Genomic DNA, 22,509 nt, shown 5'->3' with positions numbered 1-22,509 from the left:
TATTATTTTAAAAGGTCTTGCATATGTTTTTCCTTTTTTAGTTTGCTATCTTTAAAGGAGATGCCTAATGATGTTAGTGTACAATTATTGACCTAGGTTCCAAATTATATCCCTTGTAATCAATCATTCATATTAGAACACAATTAGAGTGTCTTGTAGCCACAAATTGAATATCCATAATTCCATCCAATGGACAAGATCTGTTAGGATCTTTTATCCAAGGGAGAGTAATATATCAAAGGGAAAGTCATATTGGCCCCGATAAGTGGAAGCTCAAGCAATGGAATCAGAGAAAATTTTATGTACAAGTATTATTTGCTAGAGAAATATGAGATGCAACATAAGAGACATTTAAACGTGGACAACAATTTGAAATCTTAGTAAGAATATACTTCATGATTTACGACAAGGTGAGTCCACATGATATCAGCAACAACTTGATATTTACGAAGAAATCAAATGGAAGTGCCTAGAAGACAGGAAACAATACATGACTAGTGGAGAAAGACATGACTTACAAGTTCCTAGTTGGACATAATAAAGACCTTGATGAAGTATGTGGAAGAACCCTTGGAACTAAGCCACATCCAAAGGTTCGTGAAGTGTTTTCAGAAGATAGAAGAGAAGAAAGTAGGAGAAAAATCATTTTGAGGAGCCAATCTAAAATCTTTGTTTTGAAAAATTAGCTATGGTAACAAATGGGAAATCAACCAAATCAATCAATAGGAAAAGACTAGTTCATGATGCAAGCATTGCAAACTAGGCGGCACAAAGGACACATGTTGGAACATTCATGTAAAATCAACTAATGCAAAATCATCATGTTGTAGGGAGTACTATGGCAACATAGCCTCCACAGATGTTAAGGAGGTAGATACAACATACTTTTGATGCAACTCATTTAAGCAAGAAGTAAATGGAAATTCTATAAAAACTACTTCAACAAATTATGCAAGAAGTTGGAAAGAACATTGGTATAACAATTGACACGAAAAGTAACTTTTAAATAAATGGAGAGCCACTAGGGTTACGGTTTCTCTGTGAACACTGGGTGATCAGGGCTTGGGTAAAGAACCTCCGGACGGTGGAGGGGGCGGTGAAATAGTTCAGAACATGGTCTCGTTTCGTAACAAAGTAATGCAAAATAATGAAAAACCTACAACACGTAAAAGGGTGGATCTTTTGAAAGCGAATCCAAGTGAAAATAGAATATCAAGATGGTAACCCTCTTAACCCAATGGTTTATATTGAGGATTCCGTTTTCGAGGGTTTGTGTAAACCATGGCAAGATGCGCTAGTCGTGAAGCTACTTGACAAACACATTGGCTATAATATCATGAAGGACAAACTATCTAGAATTTGGAAGTTAAAGGTGGGATTTGACATGATAGATATTGGCAATGACTTTTTCGTGGTCAAGCTGAATTTGGATGAGGACAGGAAAAAGATCATTGAGAATGGTCCTTGGATGATATTTGACCACTATTTGATAATCCAAACATGGACTCTAGCATTTGTGTCTCCATCAACAATGATTGATCCAACAATGGTTTGGATTAGATTCCCGGGACTGAATCTTTACTTTTATGATGAAAGTATTTTGCTTGCTGGGTGTAGCATTCCGTTTTTCGTAAATAAGACTCAAAGTATCCAACTTATAAATAGAGACATATTAGTTCAGTTTTCACATTTTCTACATCATGTTTTTACGTTTTCTCTTCCTCTCAAATTCGTTCTTCCTTCTTCCTCTTCCAAAACTCTCTCTTTTTTCCACATACACTCAAACCTGTCTCAGTAAAATTACAATCCTGGACTCGTTAACCTTTAGGTCATTTTGAAATTTAGACACCACCTGCGAAACTCAATTTCACACATTCCCACCGTTGGAATTTACAAAATAATGTCTGTAGAAAGAGAAATTCCCCTCGCATGGAGATAGTGAAATTGAGGTTTCAATCCCTTCTCATTCTCTCTAACGCTTGGAAACCCTAGCAGAACAACCAGAGGAAAAGCTTGAGGAATATTAGGGAACCGCTAGAGACGTTGCTATCACTTCCGGACTACACACGCGAGCTTGCTTAGAGGTAAAGGGTGGGTTTATTGCAATTGTGATTAGAATGAACATGTTTAGAGATCCTTAGAAGATCAAATTGTTATTTATTTTGGGATGTTTACTGTATTATAATTCTTCCTTTACGATTATAATTACGAGATTGTTGTGTTTGACGGACCAATTGATGTTGTGATGCAAATTGGTTGATAAAATTGAGTGCTCATGTTTTCGTGTTTTTGACCTATGATTTTGATATAATTATGTAAAATTGAGCTTGGATCCGGAATTGAGCTGAACCGGATTGGACTTGAAGAGAGAAGAAAATTTTATTTTATTTCGTCCAATTTTATTTTATTTGGCCCAGTTTTATTTTACTTCGTTTTGGGCTTGGACTTAAAATAGATTTGTAAGCTTTGGGGCTGAGGACATATATAACAGCACCAGGGTTTTTAGTGAGAAGAGACTCTAGAGATAGGAGAATTTTAGGGTTTTGCATGTTACTGTTCACGCGCACTGTTCACGTAGCAATAAATTTCATTTTCTGCTTCAACGTGCAATTTCGTTTTCTACTTCTGCCCTTGAATTCGTTTTTGTTTTCTGCTGATTAATGGAAGACTGAGTTTCCAGTGTTGTTTTCTCTTGAGGATCAAGCACAACTCTCTTTGAGGTTTTGTTATTACTATTGAATTCTGTTCAATTTTTCCCTTCACCAATTGCTCTGTATTTGTTGCTATTAATCCATGCATGCTTAATGCTTGATTAATTGTCTCTGTGCTTAATTTACGTTCATGCTCAATGGACATGTGAGAGGAATTAATTGGTGTATGTGTTGCTTAATCACATAATGACAGTCTTACGTTAATTTTCGCTTAGTCAATTAATTTTGGGTTGGATTAAGTGGTTGAACTGATTAGGGACAAATTCTCGTAACCTAGGATAAGAGACTTGCTTTTGAATCAAGGGAAAACAACATGTTTTAATTCTGTTATTTTCTTATTCAAGTTTGCTTGCTGTTTAGTTTACAAAAACAAACAACCCCCCCCCCCCAAATTCGTTACTAATTGAGAGACAATCTAGGATCACTTCCTAGATACTGCATTTTTAATGTTTATTTGATTCGAGTACGGCCTCGATCAGTGATGCAAATTGGTTGATAAAATTGAGTGCTCGTGTTTTCAACCTATAATTATGTAAAATTGTTTGAGGGGTTTAATCATATAAACATAACATATTAATATTATTATTGTGTGACATGATATGATGCATGAGTTGTGATAACGTGTTGTCTTGGGATTATGGAAGTATGATGAACTATGTGTAAGTGACAATATGAGTATGTGTTAAATTGTGAGATCACATGTGTATTACGATGTGTGCATTAAGTTGTGAGTTATAAACTGTACAATCACACAACTATAAGACCCTTTAAGGACGAAGAATTTTTGTACAATGAGTATTGTGATAAGATTCATTGTGGGAACCCGACGAGTTGAATCACTTTGAAATGCGGAATTACATATTTACACATAACTACTCAATTATTTTCAAAATCATTGTAACTCATCGCTCCACAAAATGATTCAATTTGTCGGGTTCCCACAATGGATCCCATCACAATACTTGTCGTGCAAAAATTCATCGCCCTTAAAGGGTCTTACAGTTGTGTGATTGTAGAATTCATACCTTACAACTCAATGCACACATTTCAATATATGTCTGATTTCACAATTTAACACATACTCAACTTGTTACTTACACATAGTTCATCATACTACCATAATCCCAAGACAACACATTATCACACCTCTTGCATCATATACATGTCACAAAGTAATAATATTAATATATTGTGTTCATATGATTAAACCCCTCAAACAATTTCACATAATTATATCAAAATCAAAGAAATGAAAATCACATATCAAAAACACGAAAACACCACGAACACTCAATTTTATCAGCCAATTAGCATAAGGACATCAATTAGCCCGTCAAACATAACAATGTCATAATTATAATTGTAAAGGAAGAATTATAGTACAGTAAACATCCCAAAATAAACCATAATTTGATCCTCTAAAGATCCCTACACATGTTCATTATAATTCTAATTGCAATAAATTCATCCCTTACTTCTAAGTAGACTCACGTGTGTAGTCTAGAAGTGATAGCGGTATCTCTAGTGATTTCCTAAGATTCTTTAAACTTTTTCTTTGTTTGCTCTGGTAGGGTTTCCAAATGTTAGAGAGAAGAAAAAGGGATTGGAATCTTAATTTCACTGTCTTCATGTGAGGGAAATTTCTCCCTCTATGCACTTTTTTCACAAATCCCAACGGCGAGAATGTATGAAATTGAGCTCCAAAGGTCTTGTTCAAATTTTAGAATGATCCAACGCTTTGTATCTTCTCTTCATGTGGTTGTTACAGTCACTTCTCAAGGGATTGCCAAACTCATCCTATCCCTTGCAAGGAGACTAAGGTGGTTTCACAACCATCACAGGCAGCAGAAGTTACCAGGGAGGCTACCACGAACACAGGGAAGACGCAATATTCATCACCATTAAATGAGAATCCCGTAACGGAAGGTATTGAATCAATTAGAATTAAAGAGAATATCTTTGTTGCAAATATGTAGGATATCAATTCAAAATTCCAACCTGACGTGGATAATGATGACCCAACTCACGGAGAATGGCTGGTAGTTAAAAGGAAGAGTCGTAAAAATGGTGGGGCCCAGAACAAAAAAGGGAATGCTCAATTGGAGGACCAATCATTGGCTAAGGGAAAGGAGGACAACATAGGCACGAAATTCACTTGGCTGTTGCTAGGTGCACCCAACAAAATTGCTGGTGCACCCAGCAATTGAATGAACTTCCTAAAATACCCTTCATTTAAAAAATAAAAGTTAATATATTTAAAAAAAAAACATTTTCTTCTTCTTCCGTTTCAAAAAACGTTTTCTTCCGTGATTTCCTTCTTCTCCCGTGCACCCAGCAACCTCCCCGCAAGCTTCTTCTTCCTTGGTTTCGTTCTTCTCCATCCTTCCAAAAAGGTTCGTCTTCTTCCTTCGTCTTCTGTGTATACAATGACAAGCTTCTTCTTCCGCGCTTTGAAATTTGGTTCCCTTCTCCTCCACAGGTATTGGCATCCTCCATTGACTAGCTTTGTTTGTTTCTTCCACCATCCAGGTTAGTGTTCTAACCTCGTGTCTTCATTTGGAAGCGTTAATGGCCGTAGGATAGACGACATGAGTGATGTGTGGTGGCTGAGGTTGAAGACGAAGGTTCTTCCGCGAGAAGAACCTTCTTCCGCGCATGTGGGAGGGGCAGTTGGATATTGAAGCGGAAGAAGGAGTTCTTCTGCGGGAACCTGCGGAAGAAAGGGGAGAAGGTTCTTCCGCGCGTTTTGGCAGAAGAAGGTTTCGAAGGTTCTTCCGTTGGATCCAACGGAAGATGGTTCCGAAGGTTCTTCCGCGGGATCCAGCGGAAGAACTATGTCTTCCGCGGATCCCGCGAAAGAACCTGCGGAACCTTCTTCCGCAGGCAACATTTCCTGGTCGCGAAAGAACCTGTGGAACCTTCTTCTGCAGGCAACCTATCCTTCTCGCGGAAGAACATTCGAAACGTCTTCCGCGGAGCATGTTTTGGTGTTTTTTGGTTATTTTTTTTGAAAATTTTGTCTGAACCACCAATTTAATGATATTAGTAATTATTATTTTTCATTTATTTGTTATTACAAAGTGTATATGGTATTTAACTTACACAAACTCCCTAATTTTGATACATCACCTATTGTATTTTGCTTTCATTTGGTTAGGATGTCTAAATTGAATTGTTATTTGCTGTCATTTGGTTAGGATGTATAAATGACTGTATACACTGCATAAATTATGTGGATTAGTTAGGATTCTTTTTCCCTGATGAATGAGAGGGTTAAGAAAAAAAAAAGTTAAGTTAGGATACTAATATGCAACTATTAGACTACTGTTACACATGTAATTAAGAAAAAATATGAGACAAGAAAACAAAGTTCCTGTGTTACTCTGTTTCTAAATTTATTTTGATATTGAAAAGAAATTTGTCTAATCTAATCTAATAGCCTGCAACCTGTCAATTACAATGGGAATTCTTTTGATATTGAAAACAAATTTGTCTAATCTGATACCTACACAATCTAAGCAATGTTATAAGCTTGTCTAATCATGTTTGAGCTGTAAAAAGAATTTAAACATGATCCAAAAACAAAAAATTCTGTCTATTATATTTCCCTTGGAAGTAAATCTTATAATGTTTGATTTGATTATTCCCTTGGAAGCAAACAATTTCATTATTCAAATTCAACTTTTAGGAGAATTGTGTCTCCTAAATTCTGTCCTATTTTCAAAATACTAAACCAAAAAACAAAAAGCATGCCTTGTGTCGCAACGTGCCCTTTTGCGGGCGAGCGAGGCGAGGCTCACGGGTGCGCCTTCCAAAGGAGGAAAGATGCGCGGAGTCGCCACCAACGTTTATTTGTGGGAAACGTTGAAAAAACCGAAGGAAACCGGTCAAAATGAAAATTCTAAGTTCGGGAGTTGTATTTACGCTTGAGGAAGATATTAACACCTTTCACGTTTGTCTCAAAGGACAACAGCCTATTTTTTAGAATTGTGGAAATTGTGTTACCTTATCTTTTATTTCTTTTTATTTTTTGAGGTCGACAAAAGCGGGGCTTTTGCTCCTACGTACCCTCCATCAAAGAGGAAATCAGACCTACGTAGTTCTTTCTTATACGTGAATCAAGTGATTCTTTTTACTTGAAGGGTGATCATTTTAAGGCGTTGGACCTTAAAAATGATCCATTTTACTTGGTAAGAAACTGAAATGATAAACTTTCAAAACCCTATTTTTTGTGGACGAGCTTGACTAGACGAGTTGATTTTAGCCTTAGTTTCACTGTAGTTATTAGTCAATTCAATTAAGAATGAGAAATCCCAAAGAGAAAACGTCCGATTGATTTTTCGCTTTATTTTACTAAAAGGTATTTTTTATTATTATATTATTATTTTACCTCTTTTTTGATTTCCGACGTAGTTACGGCACAACCGAACGGTCGGAATTCATTTTAACCGAAATTAACGGATGATACAATTCGAACGATCGGTGGAAATTTATTTTATTTTTAGATTAGGCGAGAAATGATTTAAATAAATGGCTTAAGCACGTCAAAAGGAGGTATAAAAAGCAAATGAAAACGAGAATAAAAATACATGAAACAAAATGTGAACCACCACGGGTACATAGAATGAATTGAAAAGCTCGGTTTGAGGTACTTACCCGTTGAAGACTGAAGAAAACGAAGAACAAACGATGAATGTTGAAGAACGGTCGAGAATCTTCGCGTAATTACTCACGGAAACATTACGGAAGCGCCTCGGCTTGGATTTTCTTCACGGAAATAATTTTCCTCAGCAATTTCGAGAGAGAGAGAAGTGCCAAGAAGGCTGAACCCTTTTTTTCTTCACTCCTCCCCCTATTTATAGCAAAATAGGGGAGGAGCTTGCCACCCAGCTCGCCCAGGCGAGCAAGGTTGCTTCCTCCAGAAGCAACAGCCTTCTGGAGGAAGGATCTGGAAGGCCCAAGTGGGCCAGATTGCTATTTGTACCCCCCTTTTTACTAAATGCACCCCTTCTATTTTTTTTTGGTAATTCTTTTTCCGTAACGTTACGAAACTTTACGAATTTCGTAACGATACTTATTTTCCTTCCGCAAGGTTACGAATCCTTACGGATTATGTATTTACTCTTTTTTAGCTTTCGAAGAAGTTACGGAAACTCACGGATCGCGCAAAAACACATCTTTCGATTTCCGCCACATCACGGAATTTCACGGATCGCGCAAGCCTGCTTCCTTTTGATTTCTGGCACGTCTCGGGACTTCATTTATCGTGCAACAAAGGACGCCAAGTATCTCAAAGCGGCTAACCAGATGTTGCATGTTATCAAGTAATAATCCCCGGACGAAATTAGGGTATGACAGTTGCCCCTCTTTACTTACCTCTCATCGGAGATAAGAGGAAAGCAAAGATAGGACACTGATTTCGTCCGTCCTGCTCTTTCCGTGATGACAACTCTCGTCTCTACTCCTTCTTTTTTCTTCTGCACAAAACAAAATACAAACAACAACAAGAACAACGAATATAATATACATATACACATATACACATATCTGGCGAAGGAATCGATCCGGAAAACAACAGAAGAACATATTCCCCAGTCACCAAAGGTTCCGCGCTTGATAATGGAGGACACATGAACAGCGCTAGGCAATGACATTCATGGGGCTCCGAAAAAGGGGGAGAATGGAGGATTGCCTTGAGGGTCCGCACTTAGGCAATCATGAAACACAGCTCCAAACTCGAAAGTGGAGGACACATGAACAGCGCTAGGCAATAACATTCATGGGGCTCTGAAAAAGGGGGAGAATGGAGGATTGCCTTGAGGGTCCGCACTTAGGCAATCATGAAACACAGCTCCAAACTCGAAAGTGGAGGACACATGAATGAAAACGCAATTCATGGAGCTCCAAAAAAAGGGGGAGAATGGAGGATTGCCTTGAGGGTCTGCACTTAGGCAATCATGAAACACAGCTCCAAACTCGAAAGTGGAGGACACATGAACGAAAACGCAATTCATGGAGCTCCAAAAAAGGGGGAGAATGGAAGATTGCGTTGAGGGTCCGCACTTAGGCAATCATGAAACACAACTCCAAACTCGAAAGTGGAGGACACATGAACAACGCTAGGCAATAACATTCATGGGGCTCCGAAAAAGGGGGAGAATAGAGGATTGCCTTGAGGGTCCGCACTTAGGCAATCATGAAGCACTGCTCCAAACTCAAAAGTGGAGGACACATGAACAGCACTAGGCAATAACATTCATGGGGCTCCGAAAAAAAAAGGGGAGAATGGAGGATTGCCTTGAGGGTCCGCACTTAGGCAATCATGAAACACAGCTCCAAACTCGAAAGTGGAGGACACATGAACGAAAACGCAATTCATGGAGCTCCGAAAAAGGGGGAGAATGGAGGATTGCCTTGAGGGTCCGCACTTAGGCAATCATGAAACACAGCTCCGAAAAAAGGGGAGAATGGAGGATTGCCTCGAGGACTATGTCTGGATAAAACTTGGCCATAGGGGTAACCAGTGATGCCCACCGCCGGCGAACTATCTCCTCCTGGAAATCGGTATACTCATCGTCCCTGAGCTGGACGTGTCGCTCCCGGAGAAATGACCATCCCTTGATGGCCTCGAAGCGCTGCTGGTGTTCAGCGCTCCTAAAGCGGTGACTATCATACTCGGGAGCGGAACTAGTTCCTTCGGCCGCTTTATCTTTCCTGGATCTCTTTGAGGCAAGTTTCCTCGGGGCCATTTCCTGCGAGAACAAACATTTAGAAGTTAGCTTTACAAGATAACGCTTATCTTAACGCAAAAAGGTCGTGCTAATCCCTCTGATTTAGACCAAACTCATGTAATCCATTTATGCACACGTGTATGTGTAGAAAATATCCTATTACTCATGTCAACATGCAAGAACATCCAACATATCCTAACTGCCATACACCTATATACATTCTGAAAAAGAAAACACACTTTCATGCTCAAAGTGTTGCGTCAAACTTTACACCTAATTTATATCCTAAACATTTGCTATTTACAAACTACCTACATATGTTTGAAATATATATCATACAAATTTTTTTATTGTTTCATTCACATTTATTCATATTGGCAAGCTATTTACATTATGCACACACTTGCATTCAAAAGGGAATTTTGTGCTATCATACATTCATTTAGGAAGACAATCATTCACACTTTGCTAGGAATTTCATGCTCCTTATATTTACCTATGTATACATACTATTGCAAGGCTTTTTCCACGCTACCCCTATGTAAAGTATCAAACATGGGGCAGCCCAAACTCGAGCAAAAACTCTCACAAGCAAGTCCTAATTTTCATGTTTTTCTAATTCTAAAACCAAATTTTGAATTCCTAGCCATAAGCATGTTTCCTTGCATTGAAGCTACAAGTTTGGGTTCCTAAGCTCGGAATTGCATTTGGGTACCTATTTTGAATCTCCTATGCCGTACCCACATATAAGCAACAGTCCCACTCTCCCAATTTTACAAAATCATATTCATACATCATTGGGGCATTTCACTGAGCACTTGGTGAGCGCATGTTTGGACATAAATTGCAAGAGGATGGGGACAATGTGGCACGCCCCATTGCTTCGGAATACAGCATAGGCCTAAGGCCTTCTCATTCAAATCCTCAATTCAAGAAAACAAGCATAAAAACAAACCAAAACTGCCCCACAAATACAAGCATATTCCCACAATTTGGAGCATCAAAAGATGAAGAAAATATACCAATGGGAAGCTGAAAACATCAAGGATTGAATACTTACTTGTTGGAGTGAACAATAACACCAAAAATGAAAGCAAAAGGCAACCAAAAGTGGCTTGAGGGAGCAAGAACCGCAAGCCTTCCTAAGTCCTCTCTTTTGAATGAGCGGGGGGGGGGGGGGGGGGGGGGAAGTTTTTGGATGCAAAAACGTTCCCCTCCCTCATTTTTATATTTTGAATGCAGGGGTTGCTCGCCCAGGCGAGCTAACCTGCCACATTTTTTTTTTGAGGGGAACATTAACCATGTCCCCTCCTTCCTTATGGGTTAGCGTTTGCCCACTTGAACCTACTTAAATTAGAATTAGGTGTCGATTATTTATTTAAAACAAACAATAGTAAAAGAAACTGCGAACGCAAAGGATACTGGGCTGCCTTGCAGCGACGTTCTCTGCTTGTTTAGCGCCGGGAAGGGGTGGCGCTTGGCCGGTCGCGATCCTATCCTCCATTCGCTTCCATCCCTAAGTACCTGCAAGTAAGAGCCAAACGATATGCGACCAATCGTGACCGGTCATCGTCTTACCTTGGTTGATTTCTGCCATTGACTTGTCTTGACTTCTGACCGTGGCCTGAGACGATTCTGCTCCTTGCTATCACAAGATATGCATGTGCATGTGCATGTATGAATGTTTCTAACGCAATGATTTTTATTTTAGTAAAGGCTGGTTAGATTCAATTTTAAATAAGCGTTTGGGGCACCCCATACACCGAGCGAAGAGGGCTCAAGCTATAACAAATCTAAAACACAAGGTTTGAAACCAAAGGGAGGACTAAAACCTCGCCCATCTTTTCTTCTTTTAAAGGAACGAGACACATACAGAGGAAGGGAATCCCTGGAGGAAACCAAGAAGAACAAAAACTCAAAATTAAAAAAAACGTGCAACGGTCCTCTCGATTGCCCCAGACTTCAAGCATAATAACGTTTAACTACATCGGAGTTCACGAGTGAGGGCAACTCCTCGCCATCCATGTGGGTGAGTGATGTAAGCTCCATTGGAGCTTGTAGGCCTAGGATCTTCTTCATCAATGGATTCTTTTGATTCTTGGAAGATGAATGGCAGCAGAATGGAGAAGGAAGAGAGAGAGGAGACGCCACTTCAAGGAGAAGATGAGTCTAGAAGAAGCTCACCACCATAGGAGGCCATGGATAAGAGCTTGGAGGAAGAAGGAGATGAATCAAGAGAGAGGGAGAGAAGAGCACGAAATTTTGTGCTCTAAAAGACCTCTGAAATCTGAAGTTAATATTCAAATGATCAAAGTTGAAAAAAATGCACACACATGACCTCTATTTATAGCCTAAGTGTCACACAAAATTGGAGGGAAATTCAAATTTCACTTGAATTTGAAATTGAATTTGTGGAGCCAAACTTTGGAGCCAAAATTTCACTAATTATGATTAGAGAATTTTATTTATGGTTCAGCCCACTAATCCAAGATCAATTCCAAGATTCTCCACTAAGTGTGCTTAGGTGTCATGAGGCATGAAAAGCATGAAGGACATGCACAAAGTGTGACTATATGATGTGACAATGGGGTGTAGTAAGCAAATGCTCACCTCCCCCTCTAAAATTTAATTGGATTGGGCTTCTACCAATTCAATTAAATTTATTTCCAACCACACACATCAAATATCCACTTAGTGCATGTGAAATTACAAAACTACCCCTAATACAAAAACTAGTCTAGGTGCCCTAAAATACAAGGGCTGAAAAATCCTATATTTCTAGGGTACCCTACCTACATTATGGAGCCCTAAATACAAGGCCCAAAAATAATGAAACCTTAATCTAATATTTACAAAGATAAGTGGGCTCGTACTTAGCCCATGGGCCCAAAATCTACCCTAAGGCTCATAAGAACCCTAAGGCCCAATCTACTTGGAGTTTTCTATCCAATGCCCTTGCGGGGTAGGATTGCATCAGTGAGTATCAGAGCACCCCCAGAAAAAGCTCTTTTCACCACAAAAGGTCCTTCATAATTCGGGGCCCACTTGCCTTGATTATCTTTAACAACATGGGACATCTTCTTCAGCACGAGGTCCCCCTCGTTGAACTTGTGCGGGCGTACCTTTTTGTCGAATGCGTTCTTTATCCTTCGTTGATACAAACGCCCATGGCTCATGGCGGCCAAACGCTTACCTTCAATAAGGTTAAGTTGGTCGTAGCGTGCTTGAGCCCATTCTGACTCTTCTAGGCCTGACTCCGCCATTATCCTCTGAGAAGGAACCTCTACCTCAAATGGGAGCACTGCTTCCATCCCATAAACCAAGGAATAAGGCGTTGCCCCAGTAGAAGTTCGTACCGAGGTTCTGTATCCGTGTAGGGCGAAAGGCAACATCTCATGCCAATCTTTGTATGACATTGTCATTTTTTGAACAATCTTCTTAATATTCTTATTCGCAGCCTCTACGGCCCCATTCATCTTTGGCCGATAAGGGGTAGAGTTGTGATGCTGGATCTTGAAGCCTTCGCACATCTCCTGCATCATCTTATTGTTCAGATTGGTGCCATTGTCAGTAATGATCTTCCTGGGGAGTCCGTATCGACAAATCAACTCCTTCTTTATGAATCTAACTACCACATTCCTTGTGACATTAGTATAAGAAGCTGCTTCGACCCATTTGGTGAAGTAATCTATCGCCACAAGAATGAAGCGGTGACCATTCGACGCTTTGGGTTCGATGGCCCCAATGACATCTATTCCCCACATGGAAAAAGGCCAAGGGGTGGACATAACATTCAGAGGATGTGGCAGAACATTGACATTGTCCGCGTATGCCTGACACTTATGACACTTCCTTACATGGGCACAACAATCACTCTCCATGGTGAGCCAGTAATAACCGGCCCTAAGAATTTTTCTGGCCATAGCATGCCCATTGGCATGTGTCCCAAAGGAACCTTCGTGGATCTCCTCAATCATGAAGTTCGCCTCTTTGGCATCTACGCATCGTAGGAGGGTCATGTCGTGGTTTCGTTTGTATAGGATAGTACCACTTACAAAGAAACCAGTAGCCAATCTCCTCAACGTCCTTTTGTCATTGTCAGAAATCCCTGGTGGGTATTCTTTGTTCTCGACATACTGCTTGATGTCGAAATACCACGGTTTCCCATCCTGCTCTTCCTCTATTGCATAACAATATGCCGGCCTGCCTTGAGATTTGAATTCGATGTACGGAAGATCCCCGTGTGGGGCAGGTTGAAACATGGATGCCAGGGTGGCTAATGCATCAGCCATTTGATTCTCTTCCCGAGGTATGTGGTGGAAGGAAATGTCGTCAAAGTACTTGACAAACCTCAAGATGTGAGTTTGATAGGGTATCAACTTCGGATCCCTAGTTTCCCATTCTCCTTTCAACTGACGTATCACCAAAGCTGAGTCTCCATACACCTTGAGTAGTTTTACATCAAAATCAATGGCCGCCTGAACCCCGAGGGCGCATGCTTCGTACTCGGCCATATTGTTGGTACAATCAAAACCTAGTCTAGCCGTGAAAGGAATACACTGATCATTCGGGGATACAAGGACTGCCCCTACTCCGTGGCCCAAAGCATTAGATGCCCCATCGAAGCAAACAATCCATTTGTCTATGTCCTCGTGCGTCCGCTTCTCTTCAAACAAGGCCATGATATCTTCATCTGGGAACTCGGGGTGCATCGGCCGATAATCCTGGAGGGGTTGCTGGGCCAAATAATCTGCTAAGGCACTTCCCTTTACCGCTTTTTGGGTGACGTAAACGATATTGAATTCAGATAATAGTACCTGCCACCTAGCGATTCGTCCCGTGAGGGCCGGTTTTTCAAAGATGTATTTCACGGGATCCATTTTGGAAATAAGCCATGTGGTATGGCTGAGCATGTACTGCCTAAGCCGATGTGATGCCCATACCAGAGCACAACACGTCCTTTCCAGCATTGAGTAATTCATCTCACATGCAGTAAACTTCTTGCTCAGATAGTAGATGGCTTGCTCCTTTTTCCCAGAATCATCATGCTGACCCAACACGCACCCCATAGACTCGTCCAACACGGTCATGTACAGGAAAAGAGGTCTTCCTGTTACAGGTGGCATGAGCACCGGGGGATTTGCGAGACTCTGTTTGATCTTCTCGAAGGCCTCTTGGCAGTCACCGTTCCACAGGACCGCCTGGTTCTTACGTAATAGCTTAAAAATGGGTTCACAGGTAGGGGTGAGTTGCGAGATAAATCTCGCGATATAATTCAACTTGCCCAAAAATCCCCGAACCTGCTTCTCCGTACGTGGTTCCGGCATTTCAAGGATGGCCTTCACTTTCTCGGGGTCTATCTCTATCCCTTTCTGACTTACGATAAATCCTAGCAGCTTCCCCGACTTCACCCCAAAGGTGCATTTCGTTGGGTTTAGTTTTAATTGGTATTTCCGCAACCTTCCAAACAGCTTACGCAGATTGACAAGGTGTTCGTCCTCAGTCCGAGACTTAGCAATCATGTCATCTACGTAGACCTCTATTTCCTTATGCATCATGTCATGGAACAACGCCACCATGGCACGCTGATAGGTTGCCCCAGCATTTTTCAGCCCGAAGGCCATCACTTTATAGCAGATTGTCCCCCATAGGGTGACGAAAGTGGTCTTCTCTACATCTTCGGGTGCCATCTTTATTTGATTATACCCCGAGAAACCATCCATAAATGAGAAAAGGGCGAATTTGGCTGTATTATCTACCAATATGTCAATGTGTGGCAAGGGAAAATTGTCTTTTGGACTGGCCCGGTTCAAGTCCCGGTAGTCTACACACATTCGAACCTTGCCATCCTTTTTCGGGACTGGGACAATGTTGGCCACCCACTCCGGGTACCGGGCCACAGCTAAGAATCCTGCATCAAACTGCTTCCTTACTTCTTCTTTAATTTTTAAGGACATCTCGGGTTTCATTCTTCGTAACTTTTGCTTAACCGGGGAAGACCCAGGATTCAAAGGCAACTTATGCTGCACAGTGTCGGAATCCAGACCGGGCATGTCTTGATATGACCATGCAAAGACATCTTGATACTCTTGAAGAAGGGTTATCAAGCCTTGATGGATAGGCGCGGTCATACCGGTTCCTACCTTTACTTCTTTCTTTTCCTCCGTGGTCCCCAAGTTTACCAATTCGGTTTCTTCTTGGTGAGGCTTCATTTCATGTTCTTCCTGAGCGACCAACCTCTCCAACTCTGGTGACAGGACGTCCTCTTTCTCTTCCTCGTTTATCGTTTGGCTTATATCTCGATCGAAATCGATTGTCAAACCCTCGTTGTTAGGATCCTCAAAGAATCGACCCTCATATCAATACCAAACAAGGCAAAAGAAACAAAAAACATGCAAAATGATATGAGAAAGGGTGGTATTGCAAGAACAGATGAAACAAGATCTCTTTGTTTATTTAATAAGGTAGGTTTCACAAAACAAAAGAGAACGAAAATCTATAGGCTCTAATTACATTGAATCCGCGGTATAGACTTCTGACTGGCTTATCACGCGCCAGTTCCCCACTTGGGAATCGGGGTGGCATGGTTGCACAAAACTTGGTGGGTCTTGAGGGAACTCCTCTTCTATTGCGGCCACCTCCTCCTCGGACACCATTCCAGCGCTGGTGAAACACTGGCTAATACGGCCGGGCCATACCCTATCCACCCGAAATCTTGATGGCACGTTCCTCCTCCCCGGCATCGCGGGTTCATACCCTAATCCATACTTGTATGGATTTCCCTTGATATCGACCACGTCGGCATTCCCGAGGCAGTCCTTGCCTAGACCCATTCCGGGCTCAAATCCGTTCCTGAGCATAACACGCGCCACCATTATGGCCACTTTGGAGAGAGAAGGTAGTGACGGACTTGGTTCCACAGAGGCGCAGCTCACCACCTCAAAGGATTGGAAAGCCATTTCCAATGATTCTTCCGCCGCTTCTACGTATGGTGTGGAGGAGGGGCAGCTCACTAACATGTCCTCTTCACCCGACACTATCACTAAAAGTCCACCCACTGTGAACTTCAATTTCTGGTGAAGCGTTGAAGGGACCACTCCCAGGGCATGAATCCACGGTCTTCCCAAGAGGCAGCTATAGGCGGGATTTATATCCATTACTTGAAACACCATGTTGCAAGTGTGGGGGCCTATCTGAATGGGAATGTCGATTTCCCCCATCACTTCCCGCCGAGTACCATCAAAGGCTCGCACCACCATCGAGCTTGGTTTTAAACGTGACGCACTAAAAGGAAGCTTTTCCAAAGTGGTCTTCGGCATTACATTTAAGCTCGATCCATTGTCGATAAGTACCTTTGCGACAACGTGGTCCATACATCTCACCGACACATGTAGAGCCTTGTTGTGTCCTCTCCCCTCAACGGGAATCTCTTCTTCCGCAAACGCGATATAATTGTTGGTGGTTATATGATTAACGAAGCCTTCGAAACCCTCCACTGAGATATCATGTGCTACATGGGCATCGTTAAGGACCTTCATCAACAGCGCACGATGAGGCTCGGAGTTTATGAGTAGTTCAAGCAAGGAGATCCTTGCTGGAGTTTTATTCAGTTGCTCGACTACCTTAAACTCGCTTTGTTGGATGAGGCGGAGGAACTCATGGGCCTCTTGCAAAGTCACTATTTTTCCTTGAAGTCCCTCTTTCTTTTCGGCCCCTCTTACCACTGGAGGATCTGCTTCTTTCGAGGGGGTGGCTATATCTGTGGGCTCTTGGACCATGGGCGCTTTCCCTTTAGAGGGCAATTCCGCCGGGTGAGGGGAAACGAACACCCGACCACTGCGGGTTACGCCACTGAGGCCGGTGATGTTGGTTACCTTAGCTGATAGGGAGTCAACTTCGGTTGCAACTCTTTCGCTGGACGCGGGAAAGGTATACTTCCACGGAATGACCTTATTACTTTGATATGCAAATGGCGTTGGCTTGGGCGCTGTCCAGGGGTATATGGGTGTGGAGTCGGTCCCTTTCCTAGTAAAACATATCACTAGGGCCTTGGGGGTTAGAGGAACCTTCTTCTCTTCCGACTGCATGCAAATTTGTGGTTCTTCCCTTCCTCCTATGGACACTTCAAGCTGCCTGATCGAGGCCGTACCCGAATCAAATAAACATGAAAATGCAGTAACTAGGAAGTGATCCTAGGTCGTTTCCCAACGAGCAGTGACAGACCAAATGTTCATAATATACTTGCAGTAACAGTAACGATTGGGGGGGGGGGGTTTGGTTGTTTGGTAATTAAAGAGCAGAACAAGTAAACTGGAATACGAAAATACTAATATTAAAAACGGGTTGTTTCCTCTGATTCAGAAGCCATTCTCTTATCCTGGGTTATGGAAAATTCGTCCCTAACAGTCAACCACTTAATCCAACCTGTTTCAATTTACTAAGCGAAAATCAACTTAGGGTTTTCAATACGTGATTAGGCACCACATACACCAGTTAGCCCTTCGTCCATTAAGCATGAACGCAAGTTAGGCTCAGAGGCAATTAATCGAACACGAAGCGTGCACTGATTAATATTCACGAAATTGGGATAACTGGTGAAGGGAAAACTGCCAGGAACCCACATTACAAGCGAAACCTCAAAGAGAGTTGGGCTTCGTCATCAAAAGGAAACAACACCAGGAAATCTAGCCTTCCATGGATTCAAACAGAAAACGCAAATGAAACATGAAACAGAAACATAAATGAACAGAAACGTAAATGAACAGAAACGTAAATGAAAGTAGAAGAAGAAGCACAAATGAACTCGTAATTAGAAGCAGAAAACGGATATTTGCATTAAGAACGAAAATTGTAACAAGGGAACAGAAAAACGTGAAAACCTAAAACCAAAGCTTTGAATAATGAAAATAGCAGAATAGAATGCCTTGCACGAATCCCAAGGCAGCTATTTAAAAAGAGTCACTCAAAGTCACTGGGCCCTATTACAATACTCTGGCCCAAAACAAAATAAACACTGAACAACATAAAATAAAATTGCAAAATTTCCTAATTAGAAATTAACTAAGGTAAGCGCTGCTTTATTTGCCCTCTTCAAGTCCACAACTAAAATCCGGATTAAGCCCAATGTTTCATTAATTCCTGAAATTAGATTAAAAACATCAAATTAGCTAAATGAGCCCAAATAATAAAACTGCCTAATTAATTGACAATTAAGACCAATCAATAATTAAAATGGTGCAAAAAGGGTTTAGAAAATAGAAGAAAATGATGGCACATCAAAACCCCCCATACTTAGCCTTTTGCACTCCTGGGCATAATGAAACAAAGAACAAAATCCAAGGATATCAAAGAGAGACAAACAAACACATTCATATATTTCTCAATGAACATCAAGGAATGAAAGGAATGGGTAACATCTAACATAAGGAGATCTAAAAAGTCAAGACATTCATGAAAATCATCCAAGCAACCCAATCATGGCAAAATAGTTAATCAGCTCAAGAATGAAAAGTGATAAAGCCTCACAAGATATACACTCTATCTCTCAAGTGTCTAGGCTACTATTTACCCTCAAAGCACCCATGAAAGCAAACACCACATAGACTTGGCAAGATTCTAAAATTGACAATCAACCCACAAACACAAGCACATGAGGATCAAAAGGTCTTTTAAGGTTGTAATGGGGCCAAGGACAAGGTATGGAGAAATATGGAATAAGTGGCTAAATCCCAAAGGAATAGAGGAGCAAAGGGGAATAAGTGCATATTAAGAAAAAAAATTAGAAAATAAAAAGAAGTAAAGATAAAAATTAAACATGAAGAGTAGAACCAAGAGTTTCATCATTCTTGTGCCATTTAAGATCTTATTCACTCAACTTTATTGCTTTTCTTTTTCTTTTTTCGAATTTTTTTTTTCTCGAATTTTTTTTATTCTTCTTTTTTTTTTATTCTATAGCCTTTGAGAAACAACATTTCATTCAGCATGTCCAACATTTAACCAATATACAATGTACATCAAGTATGGCCCAAAATACATCATGAAGCATAGCCAACAAAACAAGTTTTCCAATGAAACAAAAACCCCCCACACTTAGTCCCAAAACAATTCCAAAGCTCCAAAATTCCTTAAGGATATGGTGATATCATGGTTTTTCACTTAAGGCTTGTAGTGAGCTTCAAAACAAGGAAAGGGAAACAAGGCTCAAAAGGGCTATCAAAGGAATTAATTCAAGGTAAGTCCATTTGGCTAGAAGCTTATAAGAACAAAATTGCCTCAATCATTTCCAAATATGCATGTGAATTAGGACGCATCAACAAGAATCAAGCCAAGGCTATTGTGCAAGCAATCAATGGGGCAAAACACACCAAATGATTATGATGATGGATGGCTCAAATTCTCACAAAGGTAAACTCATCACTTTCAAATTGAGCTTTCAAAACTATCATGACATGTAGAGAAGAATCAAGGATTTCAAGTCACAAAATGTCAAGAACTTTTATTTTCAAAACAATTACCCATTTCTTGAACATATCCTATAATTCAAAGAAAAACATGCAAATTCGTACGTGCACACAAAATTGACCCAAAATGTTAAACTGAAAATCCGACAAAACTAACAACATTAACAAATTAACACAACTAACAAATTAACAAAACCAACAAAACTAGCAAAACCAAAGAACACTCCCCCCCATACTTAAACAACACATTGTCCTCAATGTAGCACAATTAAAAGATTAAAAACAATTAAATCATCAAAGAGAATCGGACAAGTGTAATAAAAGCAAAGAAGGAGATAGGAAAAGAAAAACTCCCTAAGTCATGGTGGAGGAAGAGTAGGGTGGAGTAAGGAAATCTCTTCCACCACTACGTCCACTAAAGAAGGGTTCGTGAGGAATGGCTTAAGTCGATGTCCGTTGACCTTGAAGCTCTTGTTTGTGGAGTCGCTTTTGATCTCAACTGTACCACAAAGTCTTTTTTAACTATCATACTATCATGGAACTTCTTGGTCTTTTCTTTGTAGAACTTGGCATTCTCGTAGGCTTCTAGGCGGATTTCATCTAACTCACTCAGTTGCAACTTCCTTTCCTCGCCAGCTTGATCCATAGAGAAGTTGCAAGTCTTCACTGCCCAGTATGCTTTGTGCTCAATTTCCACTGGAAGATGACATGCCTTTCCAAAGACAACCCAATAAGGAGACATTCCTATGGGTGCTTTGTCGGCAGTCCGATGTGCCCAGAGAGCATCACCAAGCCTGGTACTCCAATCTTTCCTGCTTGGCTGCACAATCTTCTCTAGAATTCTCTTGATTTCCCTGTTAGAAATTTCTGCCTGTCCATTAGTCTGGGGGTGGTATGGTGTGGATACCCTGTGTACCTCCCCGAACTTTTTAAGCAGGGCATGCATTGTCCTGTTGCAAAAATGGGTTCCTTGATCACTAACAATTGCTTTAGGTACTCCAAACCTGCAAAACAGATTAGACCTGACAAAGTCTGCGACAACTTTAGCATCATTAGTTCTAGTGGGCTTGGCTTCCACCCATTTTGAAACATAGTCAACTGCAAGGAGAATGTAAACATAACCAAAAGAGACAGGAAAAGGACCCATGAAATCTATACCCCAGACATCAAACACCTCACAGAATAGCATAGGTTGCTGAGGCATTTGTCGTCGCCATGTAAGTGTATTTCCTGCTCTCTGACACTGCTCACAAGTGCTGCAGATCTTCCACGCATCTTTAAAGATGGTGGGCCAATAAAAACCACAATCAAGCACTTTGCGAGCTGTCCTTTGAACACCCAGATGACCTCCCGGTGCGGAAGAATGACAGAACTGCAGGACTGAGTCAGTCTCATGATCTGGAATGCACCGTCTAATGACCTGATCACTGCACAATTTCCACAAGTAGGGGTCATCCCAAATAAAATGCTTAGCATCACTTTTAATTTTATCTTTTTGGGCTTTAGATGCTAAGGGAGGAAAAACAGAAGCAACTAAATAATTGACAATATTAGCAAACCAGGGAGTAGAAAGAGAGTCAGAAATACTATACAGTATATACAAATGATCATCCGGGAAATCATCCCGAATAGGTGAATCTGCATCAGATACACGTTCGATCCAACTTAAATGATCAGCAACTAGATTTTGTGCTCCGCTCCTATCACGGATCTCCAAGTCAAACTCTTGGAGCCAGAGCATCCATCGGATCAACCTAGGCTTAGAATCAGCCTTCTTCAACAAGTACTTTAGAGCTGCATGGTCAGTATAAACAATAATGCAAGTACCAAGCAAATAAGATCGAAATTTTTCAAGAGCAAAAACTATGGCTAGAAGCTCTTTCTCAGTAGTAGTATAATTTGCTTGGGCAGCATCTAAAGTCCTAGAAGCATAATATATCACCCTGGGCAATTTATCAATTTTCTGAGCAAGGACAGCCCCCAATGCATAATTTGATGCATCACATATAAGCTCAAAAGGGGCTGTCCAGTCGGGTGCCTGGATGATGGGGGTGGTAGTCAGCGCTCTTTTGAGGCAATCAAAAGCCTCTTTGCATCTGTCTTTAAAGTCAAACTCCACCTCCTTTTGCAACAAGTTGGACAATGGAAGGGCTACTTTGCTAAAATCCCTTATAAAGCGCCTGTAGAATCCTGCATGACCAAGAAAAGATCGCACCTCTCGCACACAAGAGGGGTAAGGAAATTGTGAAATAACAGAAATTTTTGCAGGATCTACTTCAATACCCTTATTGGAAATAATGTGGCCTAAAACTATACCTTGCTCAACCATAAAATGACATTTTTCAAAATTTAGAACAAGGTTAGTTTCAATGCATCTATTCAAAACTTTTTCCAAACTATTCAAACAACCATCAAAAGAGGATCCATATACAGTGAAATCATCCATAAACACCTTTATGCAATTTTCTAAAAAATCACTGAAAATACTAATCATGCACCGCTGGAAGGTACCAGGGGCATTGCATAGGCCGAAAGGCATCCTCCTATAAGCAAAAGTGCCGAAGGGGCAGGTGAATGTGGTCTTTTCCTGATCCTCAGGAACAATAG

General features: G+C 40.9%; 1 protein-coding gene across 1 annotated transcript; it reads right to left on the bottom strand.

The window, feature by feature from the left end:
* Positions 1 to 6,247: 6,247 nt before the first annotated feature.
* LOC114373784 lies at positions 6,248 to 14,646 on the bottom strand (the record flags this gene model as incomplete). Its single annotated transcript, XM_028331330.1, has 2 exons — positions 6,248 to 6,262; positions 13,444 to 14,646. Coding segments are annotated over 2 exons (1,218 nt in total), but the record flags the coding sequence as incomplete, so codon positions are not given.
* Positions 14,647 to 22,509: the final 7,863 nt, after the last annotated feature.

Source organism: Glycine soja, chromosome 2, assembly GCF_004193775.1.
Source record: "Glycine soja cultivar W05 chromosome 2, ASM419377v2, whole genome shotgun sequence".
Lineage (NCBI taxonomy): Eukaryota > Viridiplantae > Streptophyta > Magnoliopsida > Fabales > Fabaceae > Glycine > Glycine soja.
Note: the sequence above shows the minus strand (reverse complement) of the source record. Positions and strands in the feature narration are given on the sequence as shown.